Source organism: Myotis daubentonii, chromosome 10 (genome assembly GCF_963259705.1).
Source record: "Myotis daubentonii chromosome 10, mMyoDau2.1, whole genome shotgun sequence".
Classification (NCBI taxonomy): Eukaryota; Metazoa; Chordata; class Mammalia; order Chiroptera; family Vespertilionidae; genus Myotis; species Myotis daubentonii.
The window spans coordinates 38,651,649-38,668,580 of NC_081849.1; the positions used below are offsets into that span (position 1 = coordinate 38,651,649).

The 16,932-nt window shown below is 47.2% G+C and overlaps 1 protein-coding gene across 3 annotated transcripts; it reads right to left on the reverse strand.

Moving 5' to 3' along the window:
* Nucleotides 1–4,547: 4,547 nt before the first annotated feature.
* On the reverse strand, nt 4,548–15,483 carry ZNF212 (zinc finger protein 212). Of its 3 annotated transcripts, none has more exons than XM_059712115.1 (6): nt 15,172–15,389; nt 12,468–12,559; nt 8,731–9,102; nt 8,515–8,641; nt 7,313–7,402; nt 4,548–6,569 (listed from the first exon to the last, which is right to left on the reverse strand). In XM_059712115.1, the coding sequence occupies exons 2-6, from the start codon at nt 12,495–12,497 to the stop codon at nt 5,713–5,715; spliced, it is 1,476 nt and encodes a 491-aa protein (XP_059568098.1). In that variant the 5' UTR covers nt 12,498–12,559; nt 15,172–15,389; the 3' UTR covers nt 4,548–5,712. The 3 variants fall into 3 exon arrangements, with proteins under 3 accessions (XP_059568098.1, XP_059568097.1, XP_059568099.1); XM_059712114.1 differs by having other exon boundaries at nt 4,548–6,572; XM_059712116.1 differs by lacking the exon at nt 12,468–12,559 and having other exon boundaries at nt 4,548–6,572; nt 15,172–15,483.
* Nucleotides 15,484–16,932: the final 1,449 nt, after the last annotated feature.

Genomic DNA, 16,932 nt, shown 5'->3' on the forward strand with positions numbered 1-16,932 from the left:
CTGCCACCCAGACCTACTGGTTCATAGGTCCACGTTCGCTCAACCACTGAACCGCGGCCAGCCAGGCTAAACCTCTTTTAGTTTTCCAGACCAAATAGAGACCTCAGGAAAAATTTAATTCATTAAAAAAAGGAAAAAAAAAAGCCTTCCCTCTCTTCCCCAAACAGCTTTGGGAATCGTCAGTCCCCTCTTCCTTTCCTGAGACCTAGCCCCTGAGCAGAGCTGTGGAAGTCCTCTGTGCCACGCTGTACCCCTGAAGTCCTCTGTGCCACAGTGTACCCCGAAGTCCTCTGTGCCACGCTGTACCCCTGAAGTCCTCTGTGCCACAGTGTACCCCCGAAGTCCTCTGTGCCACAGTGTACCCCCGAAGTCCTCTGTGCCACAGTGTACCCCCGAAGTCCTCTGTGCCACAGTGTACCCCCGAAGTCCTCTGTGCCACAGTGTACCCCCGAAGTCCTCTGTGCCACAGTGTACCCCGAAGTCCTCTGTGCCACACTGTGTCCCTGAAGTCCTCTGTGCCACAGTGTACCCCGAAGTCCTCTGTGCCACACTGTGTCCCCTGAAGTCCTCTGTGCCACAGTGTACCCCCGAAGTCCTCTGTGCCACACTGTGTCCCCCGAAGTCCTCTGTGCCACAGTGTACCCCCGAAGTCCTCTGTGCCACACTGTGTCCCCTTAAGTCCTCTGTGCCACAGTGTACCCCCGAAGTCCTCTGTGCCACAGTGTACCCCCGAAGTCCTCTGTGCCACAGTGTACCCCCGAAGTCCTCTGTGCCACAGTGTACCCCGAAGTCCTCTGTGCCACACTGTGTCCCTGAAGTCCTCTGTGCCACAGTGTACCCCCGAAGTCCTCTGTGCCACAGTGTACCCCCGAAGTCCTCTGTGCCACAGTGTACCCCCGAAGTCCTCTGTGCCACACTGTGTCCCCTGAAGTCCTCTGTGCCACAGTGTACCCCCGAAGTCCTCTGTGCCACAGTGTACCCCCGAAGTCCTCTGTGCCACAGTGTACCCCCGAAGTCCTCTGTGCCACAGTGTACCCCCGAAGTCCTCTGTGCCACAGTGTACCCCCGAAGTCCTCTGTGCCACAGTGTACCCCTGAAGTCCTCTGTGCCACACGGTGGACCAAAAAGGGGCCACATACTAAACCTGACAAGCTCAGCAAAGGCCTGCTCCGTATGCCTTATAAACTGAGACCTAAAGTAACCACACAGGATGGTCTGAAATTAAAACTTTCTAACAAAAGCTAATCATGGCAAGATTGACCTTTGTCAGGGGAGATACCCTGACAAAGGTTAATCTTTAACCTTAACTGAGCCCGTCTATTGTCTTTTCGCATCTATGAAATGCCAGGGTGCCCTGGCTAGGGGTTTCAGTTGGTTGGAGCATCATCCCATGCACCAAAAAAGGTTTCAGGTTCAATTTCCGGTCAGACACATACTTGGGTTGTGGAATTGATTCCTGGTTGGGGTGAGTATGGGAGGCAACCGATCTCTTTCCCTCTCTCCCCCTTCCTCTAAAAATTAAAAAATAAACAAACAAAAACATATCCTTGAGTGAGGAGTAAAGAGAAAAGGAAAAGAAATGCCAGTGTAATTTCTCTTTTTCTAGACCCCTCACTGCACCAGAGCAGAGACCACAAAACCCTTCTTACGGGAAGCAACCAATCGATATTTCTTTCTCCCTTCCTCCCTCTCTAAAAAATCAATAAGAAACATATCTTCGGGCGAGGATTAAAAAAAAGAGAGAAATGTCAGGGTAATTTCCTTTTTTCTGGACCCCTCACTGCACCAGAGCAAAGATCACAAAACCCCTCTTGATTTGTTCTAGTGTTAACTGCTAACTATCCTATAACCACAAATGTAAAAGAAGTGTCTATTTATTTTACTTTTTATCCAATCCCAGAGATTTCTCCACTTTGCTTTCTCCCACCTCCCTAATCTATCATGTCCAGTTACATGGATTTCATGTAACCCCTTAAGCCTCCTCCTTTGATTGTAATGTATAAAATAAGGTGCAAATCTGTCATTCTCTGGAGCATTTTCTCAATATGTTAAGATTTTGCTTTCTGGCAATTGTCAGTTTGGCTCAAATACACTCATAAAAATTCTCTACAGGTTTAAACATTTCTTAGGTTGACAACGCCCAGTCTTCCCTTGCATGTCAGCCATCTTCTGGAATCTTCACAGCTCTGGCTCCAGGCTGGGCTTGCAGCAAAAGTAAATCCACCACTAATTCAGGCCCTGAGGCATTTTGAATAAACCACTCAATAAGGGACCTGTTTCCTTATTTGTAAAAAGCCTTACTGTGGAAAACCAGAGTTAATCACTAAATATAAAATGAAACATGCTGTATGCAGTATAAATTTTTATTTTCTACCTTTCTGCATTTCCCATTCATTTTATAATCTTTGTCCAACAAGTCTACAAACTCTTGTTTACATTGGGCATCAATTCTTATTTTCTAAGATCACAACTTACCAGTATTTTATAATTCTTAATATATTGGTCTGATGGATCTCTGATGAGCTCCTAGTGTAAATCAAAAACAATTGTAGCCTGTAATCTATAATAATAAAAGTGTAATATGCTAATTAGCCCGGACAGCTGAACAACCTTCCGGACGTACTTCTGACGTCCTCCCGGACAAAGCTGGGGCTTCGAGGACTGGGAGGGCCGAGCCCCTTGCACAAATTTTGTGCATCGGGCCTCCAGTAAAGAATAAAAGGCAGTTATCTGAGCAAAAAGGAGCTTCAGCCTAGAGACACAGACTAAAGTAATACCCAAACTCTTCCACCAAGACAGAGTCCATTTTTGTTTTTAATCCTCACCCGAGGATATGTGTTTTTTTTATTGATTTGAGAGAGAGAAACATTGATGGGTTGCCTCTCATACACACCCTGACGGGGGATCAAACCTGCAACCCAGGTATGTACTCTGACTGGGAATGAAACCCATAACCTTTTGGTGTATGGGATGATGCTCCAACCAAGTGAAGTACCCGACCAGGGTAATGAAGGCTGTTTTTGTTTTTTCTTTGTGTGTGTGTGTGTTTTCTTTAAATATTTTTTTTATTGATTTCAGAGAAGGGAGAGGGAGAAATAGAAACATTAATGATGAGAATGAATCAATTGGCTGCCTTTTGCATGCCCCCTATTAGGGATCGAGCCCACAAACTGGGCATGTGCCCTTGACCAGAATTGAACCCGGGATCCTTTAGTCTGCAGGCCAATGCTCTATCCTCTGAGCCAAACCAGCTAGGGCATGAAGGCTGTTTTTATAGTGAAAGTTCCCGCTGAGGTTCTTAATTAGGTCCTTCTTATGTGAGGTATCAAAATTGTGCAGTTCTGATAGGACAGGGCAGGTCTCAGTCCGTTGGTAGAAGACAAAACCAGGTTGACTCAGGTGGTACAAACAAGCTGGGAATAGTGCGGGCACTGAGAGCTCAGTCTGAGGTTCTCCCTGGTACACAGCATTCGTGAGGAGCCCGTCAGCAAATGGCAGCTAGGCTCTTATTATTAAAAAAAGTTGGGCCCTCGGTTGGGCCCCGGGGAGCCCATCTCAGCAGATAAATTCCTTCTCGGGGCTCACATCAAATGAATCTTTCTTCTTAGGGTCCACACTAGAGATCCTCTTAATGCCTTCAGCACTCATTTGCAAATTGTCTGTTACCCTGCGAATTCCACAATGAACAATGCCATATACTGATTTGATCCCTTGTTGCTTCAAAGCCACACTCCTAACCTGGCCCCAAATTCCAGGGCTGCACCTTACTTGGAAAAAGTATCAGTTTTTAAAGTGGCCCCACCCCAAGTACGTAAAACTTGCGAGGGAAATTACTAGTAGAGGGAGACCAAAAATGTCACCAGCCCCCTTCCTCCTCGAAGCCGGCCCTGTGCAGACAATGCTGAGCTCCCTGTTCTGTGAACTCCCCTCATGCATCTGCTCATGCAATGTGAGTTGAGCACCTTTGTGCAAAGTCCCTGTACTCAGAGCTGGGGAGTCCAGATACGATTAAGACATGGTCCCTACCTTCAAAAAGCATCTTGTGCTGTTGACTGTACCTTGTCAATCTTGTTCCTCTCTCCTGTCCACTGTGCCGGCGGACGCTCTAACCACTGAGCACCCTGGCCAGAGTCCTGAGATGCCTTTAATGTGTAATTTTTTATTTCTATGTGTTCTGTTTTGTGTACATGCATTTTTAATTTACATAAATGGTATTGTTATATATCTCAATTTCTTATATTTTCCACTCAACATTATATTTTTAAGATCAATCCATATGACTACATGTATACTGAGGTCAATATTTCCAACTGCTACCCAGTACTCCCTGGTGCACCTGCCTCCTCTACCTACTGCCTTCCAACAACTGACATTCAGACTGTCTGCAGCCCCCAGGGTCCACCAACAGGGTCCCACACACACCCTCTTCTCGTCTGCAAATCTAGGTTTAAGTCAGCCCTGTCGCTGCTCCAGGTCAGGCACCTCCTCCACCTTGCTCCTAGGAGGGTCTTCTTGACAACTGAAGAAAAACACCCAACATGAGCACATTTTTTTGCCAGTAGCAAGTTTTATTCTAAGCAACTGCCAAGTCATCAAAGGGGACACTCACACAGGACCCAGGAGCCCGCTCCCAACAGCAGTGCGGCAGGCATTCAGCACTCCTGGGAGACAAGCACCCACGTGCTTTTTCTCCATCATCTCTGGAACAGTCAACCCCAGAACTAATTGGGAAAGTGTGTCATTTGAACAACCTCAAGGAACAACTGGTCTAACAGGAACAAACTCAAATACAAGCTGATACAAGCTGAACAACCTTAAGTAACAAAGGAGTCGTCTACCCTGTGAGGCTGCAGAACCCAGCGAGGACACAGACGGAAGAGGAAGCGAGCTGTGGTGAGAAGCCCAAGCACCGAGCTCCTGGGAGGAAGCAGCTCCGTACTCTCAGCTCCTTTCCCAGACTCCTCATTCTCAATGGGGGCTTTGGGGTCCTCCCACTGCTCTCTCCCCCTTGGTCCTTTTGATTCAGTGAGCCCCATCCGAGAGTGCTAAGTCCCCTCACAATAGGGAGCCCGCGTTATGCACCCTGATCGCTGGCCTAAGTGTGGGCAGGCTAAAGGAGGCCCGGACACAATCCCCTCCCAGATGGCAGCAGTCCCCATGTTAGGAACAACTTCTACAACTTGGGAAGTTTAAAAAACAAGTGTCAGGCCGTATTTTCTTTAAATCAGCTAAAATCTAATTCCAAAAAGGTTCTTCAGAGCAAGGTGAGCAGTTCATTTAAATTACTTCTACTTGTTATTAACAAGGAGACTACAACAGAAGAGAAAACAGAGGGTTATGCTTCCCAGAGCTCTTCTGCACACCTGCTCATTCCTTTGGCCCGACTCCACCCGCGGGAAGCCCTGAAGCCCTGGGATAGACCCTCAAACCAATCCCAGGGCACAAGTATCAGCATGGATGGGAAAACCCGAGACTCGAAGGTGCCAAAGACACGGCAAACACAGCAGCAGGGTAGACAGCAGGGACAGGCCTGGCCCCGCCCTCCTCCACACAGTTCTGAGGACTTGGGCTCGGCCTGCTGCTTGGCCAAAGTTAGGCAAATCAAAATGACACCCCCAAGGAAGAAGTCAGTCCCTGACTCTGCACAGTGTCTCTTCGGGGGACCAATGCCAGCCCCCTCAGCCCCCCCGGACAGGCGGGGGGCTGGCACCCTTAGAGCAGGCCGTTGGGCCTGCCTGGCTCCGAGGCCAGCGCGCCTCGCTCCCGCTGGTGGATCTTCTGGTGCTGCAGGAGGTGCTGCTTCTGCACGAAGCTCCGCTCGCACTCGGGGCAGGTGTAGGGCCGCTCACCCGTGTGGATGCGCTGGTGCCGCACCAGATCTGATGGGTGGCTGAAGCTCTTGCCACAGTAACCACAGATGAGGCAACTCCGGCTTTTCCTCCAGGGGATGTGGCCGGGCAGGGCAACCAGGCTGTTGGGCGAGAACCTCTCCTGGACACGCTGGCCACCACTGGGCCCCTCCTGCAAATGGCAGCGCTGGTGGTTCGCCAGGTTCACCTTGCTGCTGAAGCTCCTCATGCACACGTCACACTGATGCTGCTTCCCCTTCTTGGACGGGGGCTTCAGCAGCGGCCTGGACCTAAGACCCTCCTCTGGCTCTGAGGTGGTGGAAGACTCCCATGATGGGTGGGCCCGCAGATAGGCCAGCTGCTGCTCACAGCGGAAGCTGAGCTCACACTCAGGACAATCGTAGGGGCCGAAATCTTCCCTATTCAGCTTCAGGGCCGGATTACATTCCGGAGCCAGTTGCACCGGCCTATTAGATTTCTGCTTCGGGGGGCAGTCCAGATTTCTGTCACTGCCAGGGTCTCTGCTGCCCTCAGTGGGCTCCTCTAGATTAGCGTCCCCGGCCCCTGGTTCCAAGAGGACAGAGCCGCCCTGAGTGTTCCAGAGCTCAGTCTGCTCCGGGCCCAGGAAAGCCGGCTCTTCCGCGGGGCCTGAGAGCTCTCCCGGAAGATCCTCAGAGCGTTCCGGCGGGTACTCTACCTCCTGCTTAATCACAACCCCTTCTGCTGCCAAAACAAAGAAAACCAACAAAAAAAGATCACATTATAGCACTTTCGGTTTCTTTGGAGCTAAACATATGTGAATCCCAGAAGGGCTCAAATCAAAGGATCAAGGGAATTAGAGACCGACTGGGTTCCGAAACCTGGAAAGGGAAGCCTATACTCAGGTAGAGACATGTGGGTGGGAAATCTGAATATATCTTCTTATAGAACAATGTTATAAACGATAGTTTTTCTAAGTTTGTCCACAAATTATATTCAATCTCTGAAAAATGGCTCAATATACTGAAAAACTATACTTACTTAGGAGTGTTAAAGTAATAAAAATAAGATTAAAAACACACACACACAGCTAAACCTATAGCTTAAAAGTTCATGTATCCAGCTGTTCTTCCTGCACATTCTCCCCAAATTACCTGGCTTATAAATGCTTTTCCTGTCTCTCACCCAGTCAGCTTCTCTCCTGATGCTGTGAGCAACCCTATCCTCAATGCCCTGTGGGTTTTGACTAAAGTCCTGTGTAGGACACGAAGTCCAATATGGTCATGAATCTCAAGGGTTCCAAATAGCAGCAAGGAGTTCAGACACACATAATAGGTGAGCTAATGATAATCATAAAAGAATCCAGAATAAGTAAATGCCACATGAGGCTACTGATGATCAATGTTTGGCAGTTTAGCAGTGGGAAAGCTCACTATAGACTGCAGGGAGTGGGGAGGGGAATGGAATATTCTGGAGCCACTCACCTGGATGGACACCACCAAGGCCTTCCTCCTCCAAGTCTCCCAGCATCTCTGTACCCAGCTCCGCTTCTCCTTCTGGCTGGCCAAGGACCTCTGGGTTGGAAATAGCACAATGTGAGCCCAGGAGAGTAAACTCTCATTGCACACTAGTCATTTGCTGATGAACGAGGTGACCAATGTCAAGGAGTCAATATTAAATCTTCAAAGTACTGTTTCTGTCACTTTCCCCTAGTAGTTTGGGACAATTAGAAAATTATGGCCCATTGGAATGATGTATTCAGCTAACTGCGCCCTCGATACCCCTTCATCAGTCCCCTGTGGCTCAGCAGGCAGGCACAGGAGCCCATCACTCATTCCACCAATACCACTGCGAAATGGCAGGCACTTATCCCCCACCTGTGACAGATAAGGCATCGGCCACAAGCAACACATGACCCAGTGAGGTCACAGTGACCTTTCTGACCCATTTGCTACTTTCCTGCCCGCTCCACTCTGCTCCAGTCCCAGTGGCCTTCTTGACAACCTTCCATGAACCGTTAGGCTGTCAAACATTTTGTCTACCAAACAAAATGCATTTATAATGTAACAGCTAACATTTTGCATATCAAGATCTGTATCTATTAAGCAGTACTTCTCATCAACACAAAATAAACACCGAGACCACAACTGGCTGTGATTCCAGCCAAGTGCCCAGGACAATTTTTGGTTAGCCTGTACTGCCTGTCTCATCCCAGGTAACAAAGGATTCCTTATCCAATAGTCTTAAGCACTTGAAATATCATGAGGGCCTGGCCAGCATGGCTCAGTGGTTAAGCGTTGACCTGTGAACCAGGAGGTCACAGTTCGATTCCCAGGGTGCGGGCTAGGTCCCTGGTGGGGGTGTGCAGGAGGTGGCCCATCAGTGATTATCTTTCATTGTTGATGTTTCTGTCTCTCCCTCTCCTTTCTTCTCTGAAATCAATAAAAATATATTAAGAAAAAAAAATAGCATGAGGAACCCTAGCTATGTTATACTATAATGCATATCGTGACCTCTTATCTATTAGTAAATATTATCAAGATCTGACTATGTGACCACAGAGAAGAAAGGCATGACACCATGACCTTTCCTAATGTCTTGGTAAATTGAGGCCCCGGAGACTCCCATTTTCCCACTCAGCACAGGCCAGGAATTGTGGGGTGTCTGGGCGGAAAGGGCTGCTTACTCAGAGAGACTAGCGTCTCATAGTTGCTCATCATCACGTTCCTGTACAGCTCCTTCTGCCAGTCCTCCAGATTCTCCCACTCCTGCTCCGAGAAGCAGACGCCATCATTCTCGAGTGACCGGGGCAACTGAAATCGCAAATGTTATACAGTGAGTGCTTCCTGTCTCAGCCATTAGGGAAAAGCCGCCAATTGAGAATCTCAAATAAAAGGACTACCTTGGGGGCCTCCCCTGTGCTGCCCGGGGGCAGCCGCAGGACCCAGAAGTTCCTGTTCCTCAGCAGGTTCTCCATGTTCTCCATCCGCCGCTGCAGCAGCCCGTACTCCTGCAGCAGGGTCCCCAGCACGGCCCACTTGCCCTCCAGCTGGTTCCCGAACTCCACGGCCGTCTTCTCAAAGTCGGCCAGCTTCTTCTCGGCTGTCTCCATGCGTCTCTCCAGGCTCTGCAGCTGGGCGGCCTGGGCCTCCATCTTCTTCTCCACGGCCTGGAGGGCGGCCATCACTGACTGGAGTGACATCTCTTCGGCCTCTGTCTCTTGTGGGGGCGGCGAGGGAGAAGCCAAGGGTGTGGCGCGGCGCTTCCTCCTGTGCTGAAGAGCCAGACCCGGGTCGGTCAGTCAGCGCCACTTCCCAACCCAAGGAGAGTCCGGCAGACTCATAACGAGCACCTGGCTGCTACTTTTTAATTTAAAAAGTATGCTCTTTTGTATTCTGATACTGCAAATTGTACACATATAATAAAAAGTATGGAAAAATAGAGAGAGGGAAGGAGGGGAGGAGGATTATGTAAAATATGTTGTTAGAATATTGGTGTATTTCCTATAAGTTTTTTTCCCTTCATCTTTTTTTGGTCAATGAAATTGAAATCACACTGTACATGTTTTGTTACCTGTGTCTCATACATAGCATATTGTCTAACACTTTTCTGTGTCAGGATTCATTTTTTAAACCAATCTCTCTGTTTGATATTTTGGGCTATTTGTGATGTTTTGCTGTGATGAGATTATTTACATCTACTCCTGTCTCCACATTCCTGCCAGACTTCATAGTTGATCAGGTCCCCTTTGCTGAAACCTTTCAGCAGCCCTTAAGGTTCCTGTAGCAGGACCTACAAGACTCAACTCATTCATCTGTGCACCCTGGCAGCCAGTATAAGTGCACAAATTCTTCATAATCATTCAGTGAAATGATCAAAGTCCTCTGACATTCTTCTTATACTTCTCACTTTTATGGTCTGTCCTTGACAAGAGGAAAATCACTGTGGCTGAAGCTCAACATGACCAAGTCCAATACTTGGGGAGTCCTCTTGAAGCTGTCCTCTTAGCCCCACTGTCCTACTGCAGGTTCACATTTCAGTCCTAAGCCCGCAAGACTCATCTCCTTTTATGTGGCACACTTTGTGCAAGGCTGCTTCTCTCACCACAATGAAGACATTGAGACCAAGACATTGAGAAGAAATATGTTTACAGGCCATTCAATGTCCCCTTTAGTGAACTACCTGCTAAAGTCTTGCCCACTTACTTTTGGGTTATCTGACTTTTCTTTCACGTCCCCTCGGATTTCACTGTAAATTCTGGACACTAATCTTTACCAGTTATATATGTTGCAAATATCTTCTCTTTATTTGTACTTTTTTTTTTTTTACTCTCTTCAGTATTATTTGACCAAAAGTCTTTAACTTTAATGGAGCTGAATGTTATCAGTATTAATACTTTTATGGTTTGAACTTTTGTGTCAAAAGTTGTAAAACAGAAATCTAGAACCTACAATACAGTCTTCTAAATACTTTATAGTTTTGATTTTCTCATTTAAGTATTTACCTCAACTAGAACTGATATTTGCGGTGCAAGACTCAATTTTCATATGGGAAATCAACAGACCTAACACTACATAATGAGAAATCCATCATTTACCCACTGATCTGAACTGCTATCTCTGTCATAAGTCAAGTTTTCTTACATATGCTTGTTTCTGGCTTCCCTATTCTGTTCTACGGGTCAATTTTTCTATCACGTTGTCAATATTGCCATCTTAATGGCCATAGCTTTTTGATAATTATTGATATCTGGTAAGGAAAGTCCTACCTCCTTGTTTTACAGGAGTATATTGACTATTTTAGGCCTGTTGATATTCTACAAATTTGAAAAATTTCACAAAAAAATATCTTTAGAGATTTTGTTTGGAGCTGCCTCAAATCCATAGGTAAATTTGACAAGTGACATCTTTAGGATGAAATGTTTCAATCCATGCACATACTATACACTCCTTTTTAAAAGTATTTTTGATGTCTTTCAATATTTGAGCATATTTCCCAGGTACCTGTTCCAATCCTCAAATCCCAAAATTTAGAGGCTTAAGACAACAACATCTATCTTGCTCGTGAATCTGCAATTAAATGAGGGTTTGGCAGGGAGTTTGTGTCACCTGGAGCAGATAATAGGCAAGCGGGCACTGGGACCATCTGAGGAACCCCAAGCCACGCACAGAGGGCGCATGGTGACATTCTGCTCAGCAGCCCTACCTAAGGTCCCAGCCCCACCCACAGTCAGCACCAGGACACACTTTCATTACTAACAGGGTTTTGTTTTTATTTTTTTCTTTCTTTTATTATTTTTTCCTTCACCATTTATCCCTCTTCCACCTCCACCCCCACCACCTTGCAATCACCACTCTGTTGTTCGTGTCCATAAGCTCTTTTTTTCTTTTTGTTCAATCCCTCCACCACCACCTCTTTAAAAAAAAATACTTTATTGATTTTTAGCGAGAGGAAGGGAGAGGAGAGAAAAAATCAATATGAGAGCGCAACATCAATCGGCTGCCTCCTGCACAGCCTCCACTGGGGAGCTAGCCCGCAACCCAAGCATGTGCCCTTGACTGGCAATCGAACCTGTATCTTTCTGGTGCATGAGACACCGCTCAACCAACGGAGCCACACCGGCCAGGGCAGTAATAGGGCTTTATGCCTTCTCTCTTTTCTCTTCATCAATCTCTCTATACATCAGAAGTATATATATGGGGTAGATATATGGGAAAATTAATCATATCCTCTCTATATGTCCTGTCTACTATAATAGCCACTAGAAACGTGTGGCTGTTTAAAGTTAAATTAATTGAAATTAAATTAAAAATGCAAGTTCCTCAGTCATACTAGCTACATTTTAAGTGCTCAATAGCCACATGTACCTTGTAGCTACTGCACTGAGCAGTGTAGACAGAGTATTTCCACTATCTCAGAAAGTTCTTTGGAGATACTACACCCTCACTAATTGTTTCCTGCTTGATAAAATAATAATAAGGCAATATCAAAATCTTCTACTATGGTAGTGAATTTTCCTTGGTCTATCAACTTTTGTTTTATATATTTTGAGGCTACATAATTAAGTGCATATAACACTAGAAATGTCATATCAAGCTAGTAAATTGAGTCTTTTACCATTATAAAAGTAGTACTAGTTCTCTATCTCTAGCAATATTAATATAGTTAAGCCTATTTCCTTCCTCCCTCTCTTTCTTTTTTTTGGTTAATTCTCTCCGGAGGGTATTTTTTCCATTTGATTTTAGAAAGTGGGAGGAGGGAAGGGAAGAGAGGAGAGAAACATCAATGTGAGAGAGCCACATCAATTGGTTGCTTCCTGCATTCGCCCCAATTGGGGCAGGGAACCTGCAACCCAGTATGTTTCCTTGACCAGAATAAACCTGCAACCCTTTGGATCGAGGGTCGATGCTCTAACCACTGATCCACACCAACAAGGGCCAATTTTCTTTTCATTAGTATTAACCTGGTATATGATTTCCTATCCTTTCATATTCAGTCATTTCCACAGCTTTATTCTGTATTGTATGTTATAAACCATACAGTTGAATTTCCCTCATCCAGCCCATCTTTTTTTCTTTTAACTAGATCATTCAGTCCATTTACATTTATTCTAATTATTGATGTATATTTATTTTGTACCTTTTCTGTGTGATTTATCCCATCTTTCATCTTCTTTCTTGCCTTCTTTTAGATGATTTTTTCCTTATTCTGTTATTCCCCCTCCTTTTTTTCTTTTAAAATATATTGTAATTGATTTTAGAGAGGAAGGGAGGAGAGATAAACACATGATGAGAGAGAATCATTGATGGGCTGCCTCTTGCACATCCCCTACTGAGGACCGAGCCTGCCACCTGGGCATGTGCCCTTGACCGGAATCGAACCGGTCTGCAGGTCGATGCTCTCTATCCACTGAGCCAAACCAGCTAGGGCAATTCATGTTTATTTTTGTCAGACAGCTGGAGGTTCTACTTTAAATTAAATTCTCTGCTTGCAGTTTCTTGGACCATCCAGGTCATATAAATTCAGGCAATAAAACCATCTAAGAGTCATCAATTTTCAAGAGCCATCTTGCACCCATCTCTCGGCACCAAGGTTGGACATATGTAACTTTCTCTGCAATCACCTGGGGGTAAGAGCTTTTAGTTCGTTCATGTTGCCCTTTGCCCTTTGGGTCTCAGCTTTATGGGATTCAGGCAGGAGGCTTCCTGACTCTCACCTTAGGCTTTGAGTTTTATCTTCTATTTTCCAGGCCCCTTGAGGTCATAAACACCACAGATGAATGTTCAGCAAAAGCCCTCAAAGTTGGTTTCAGAACTCTCCTTACCTCTTAAGAGCTCCCTCTTTCCCCTGGATTTTGGGCTCCAAGTATTCTTTACTAACATAAACATCAAGTATATTTGTGTCGTCATCGTCGTCGTCCCCCCCCCCCCTCAGCATTTTTAGTTGTTTTCATCATGGTACCTACTTGGCCACCCTGTCAAATGAGAGGTACAGAATCCTCATCTGAAAAGAAAATGCCTGAGAATAGGAATATGCTGGAGGACAATTTAAATACATTCTACAACGACAGATCCATAAGTTACTTAGAGCGTAGTTTCGAATTTTGGAGGATCTTCAAGGCTTCCTTTTAACAAGACCTGCTGATGCCACACAAGTCGCTGTGCACTGACCAGCCAGGCAGAAGCACTCTGGCCGTTCGCCCGCTTGCCCTCCTGCCCTGCTTCACTACTAATCTGGCCTTGAGGAAAAGCCAGGTCTGACTGTATCGCCTTAGTTAAAGGAGTCAGATGAGGCAAATGCTGTAAACATTTGTGTCTTGTCTTCATAGTTCAACTTCAGCTTCCTTGAGAGCAAACACCGCTCTCTCTGCAAGCCTGCCAATCCTTCCCCTCCGAGCTCTCACCCCCTTCCTGCAAGAATCAAACAGCCCTGACCACCGCTGCTTCTCTCTCGCCTCTCTCCCTTCCCCTCTCTGTAAAATTAATAAAAACATATCCTCGGGTGAGGATTAAAAAAATAAAAAAAGAATCAAATACAGTGCATCTTGCTGGCCCTCAATTCTCACGAGATCTCATATGATTCTGAAAGTGTTTCTAGACCACGAAATGCTTGGGGCGCAGATGGGAGGCAGCGATCGATGTTTCTCTTTCTCCCGCCCCCTCTCTCTCCCTTCCTCTCTAAAATCAATAAAAACATATCCTCGGGTGAGGATTAAAAAAAAAAAATCAATGAGTAAAAAAAAAAAAAAAATCAATGGGTTATAAAAAAAAAACACCAACCAACCAATGAACGCTTAAATAAGTGGAACAACAAATCGATGTTTCTCTCTTTCCCTCTCTCTCCCTCTTCTCTCTATCTAAAAATCAATAATAAAAAAAAATTAAATTCCAGCCCTGGCCGGGTGTCGTCCGGATATGCCAAGGTTGCCGGTTCGATCGCCCATCAGGGCACACACACAAGAAGCAACCAATGAATGCATAAATAAGCGGAACAACAAATCGATGTTTCTCTTGCTCTTTCTCTCTAAATCAAAAAACAAAATAAAATAAACCAATTAAATTCCATCTGCCCTTTCCATCGCAGATCCTCTCGCATGATCAAATCCACCACTACTTTCGAATAACAAGCGAATGTCAGAGCTGGCAGGAACCCTAGAGACTATCCAGCAACTAGTCCAACATAATTTGGGAAGAAAACGGAGGCCCGGCCCTGGGGGGTGGGAGCCGAGTTGCGGCTGGAAGCAGTTTCTTGCCTCCAAGCCCAGGACTTTCCTCTCCCCGAGCCCCGAGTCCCGCGGAGGGCGGGCTCGGGGGGACCCCCCAGCCTCACCCACCAACCCGGGCAACTAGCGGCGAGCTGACACCTGTCCCCCGGGAGCGGCAGCCCAGCCCGCCTTCAACCTGCGGCTGCAGCCCCGCCGCCGAAGTCCGTCGCGGGACAATGTGGCCGGAGGGACCGGCGCAGCACAATGGCCGGGAGCGAGCCGCGCTGGCCGCCGAGGAGCGAGGAGCGCTCGGGCGCCCGGAGCAGCCGGCGGGCTCCCGGGCGGCGGTGGGGACCCAGAGTTTCCATCGCGACACCGCTCCGGGCGCCGCGGAGAGCGCGGGTGGGGACGGTCACACGCCCGAGAGCACGGAACTAGCCTCGGAGAAGTTTCCCGGCGAAGGCGCGTCGCTCGGGGGCTCCGGCCCGACGCGGAAGGGACCGGACAGGGGAGGGCAGAGCCGGGGGTCGCGGGGGCAGGTGGGCGCTCACCGGCGCAGCGGCAGCCCGGGGGACCCGCCCCGCCCCGCCCCGCAGCTCCGTCACCCCGAACGCACCCCCGGGCCAGGGGGACTCTTACCCGAGCCGACGCCGACTCCGCCATGGCTGCCAGTCGCCCGTCCGCGGCGGGGCCGCGCCTGCTCTCCCTCGGACTGCGCGCGGGTCTGCGGGGCGTCCCAGCCCCTCCTCGAAGCCGCCACCAGCGCCGTGTTGACACAAGGCCAAGACCGGCTCCAGCCGCTCGTGCTCGGCGCGCGGGATTCCCATTGCGCCCCCGCGCGGCCGGAGGGTGAAGAGCAGCTTCGCGCGGAGGACTTGGTCCCTCCAAGTCAAGTGCAGGTTCCAAAGTTAAGGCAAACCCAGCGGACTTTGTTTTTCTTATTTTACATGCCCAGAACTCTGCTAGGTGCTTTGCGATATTCCAAAATGTATAAAACTCAGACTTTGCTCTGAGAGAACATGTAATCTAGTTAGGGAAAAGAGCTATGGTCCCAAATGGCAAGCGGTTGTATTCCAAAATGTTGCTTTTTAGCAGCTAGAAGCACACTTCCCATCTCAACAATGTGGGGTCAGGTGCCAAGGCCAACCCACCGTAGCCTATTCATTATAGTAATCACATGCCTTGGAAACCCCAAGATAGCCCTGATATCAAATATGTAATCCAGTGCACATGCTGCATGTGAAATGATGCGTGTGGAGTTTTGCAACTGTATTTGCCTAATTTGTGCCACATTGTCTCTGCAGAGATTTGCAATGAACTTCCACTTCCAATATAGACATAAAATGCTTCCCCTGAGAACTAAACTCTATGTTCACATGACCAAGTCCTTCTTGGCACGCAGGGCTCGGGTCAGACTTCACCTCTTCAGAGAGACATTCCCTGTATCTTCCTCTATCCCAATCCTCAGTCTAGTTATCTTCCTCTGAACATTGTTCATAGCATTTATCACAATCCAAAATCACCTCATTTTTTTTTTCATTTGTTTATATGGTAATTCACTAAAATGTCTCTCCCTCCTCGGTACTTCTATTTGCTCATAGACGTGCTCATAAATATTTTTGGGTGATTTAATAGCAAATCAGAGAGCAAGGCTAGGAAAAGTCACCTCCAAGAGAAGGCATGATGTCCAGGGCAACCACTTTGACAGATTGATTGAATCATTAATCTATTTAAAGAAGGGGCCATGTGGAGGAAACTAGTCAGCCATTGAGATGTATCCAGAGTTTGATCTACTCTCTCTGGCCAACAAAAACTTACTGCAGATACAGAAAATAATGTACAGAGATTGTGGAGATAGACATATCAGGACATAGAATACTGAGGTCATTAAGCGATCCAGGTAGAGAACTCAAACACCATTCCATTTCTATGTCCACCAGGCAACCTTATGCTGATGCTGGTCCCTGTGTATTGGGAGACAACAGACAGGTCAGGCTGATGCAACTATCCAGCCCACCCTTGGAAATTATTAAACTGATACTCCGGCTTATCCATCAGTCAGTCTCTTGAGAGTCAGCATGATTCAGCATCCCTGACTGAGCCTGGAACTCTGGAAGAATATTTAGATCAAATTTCCAGTGTGCAAGGGAGGAAGCATCAGGCACTATTTTGCAGTGTCATGGGCTTTTGGAGATGGTAGCGCAAGGAGTTAGAAAGTGGGGCCAAGGAGTGAGACCAGCATCCCCACTTACTACATGTGGACTTTGGGCAAGTCATTAACTTATTGGCACCTCCAATTCCTCATTATTAGTGGGAAATAATAGCACGCATCTGAGAGCTGTTGTGCAGACTAAACGAGTTAGTTCAAGTCAGATGCTTACAGTGCAACCTGTCCTAGTA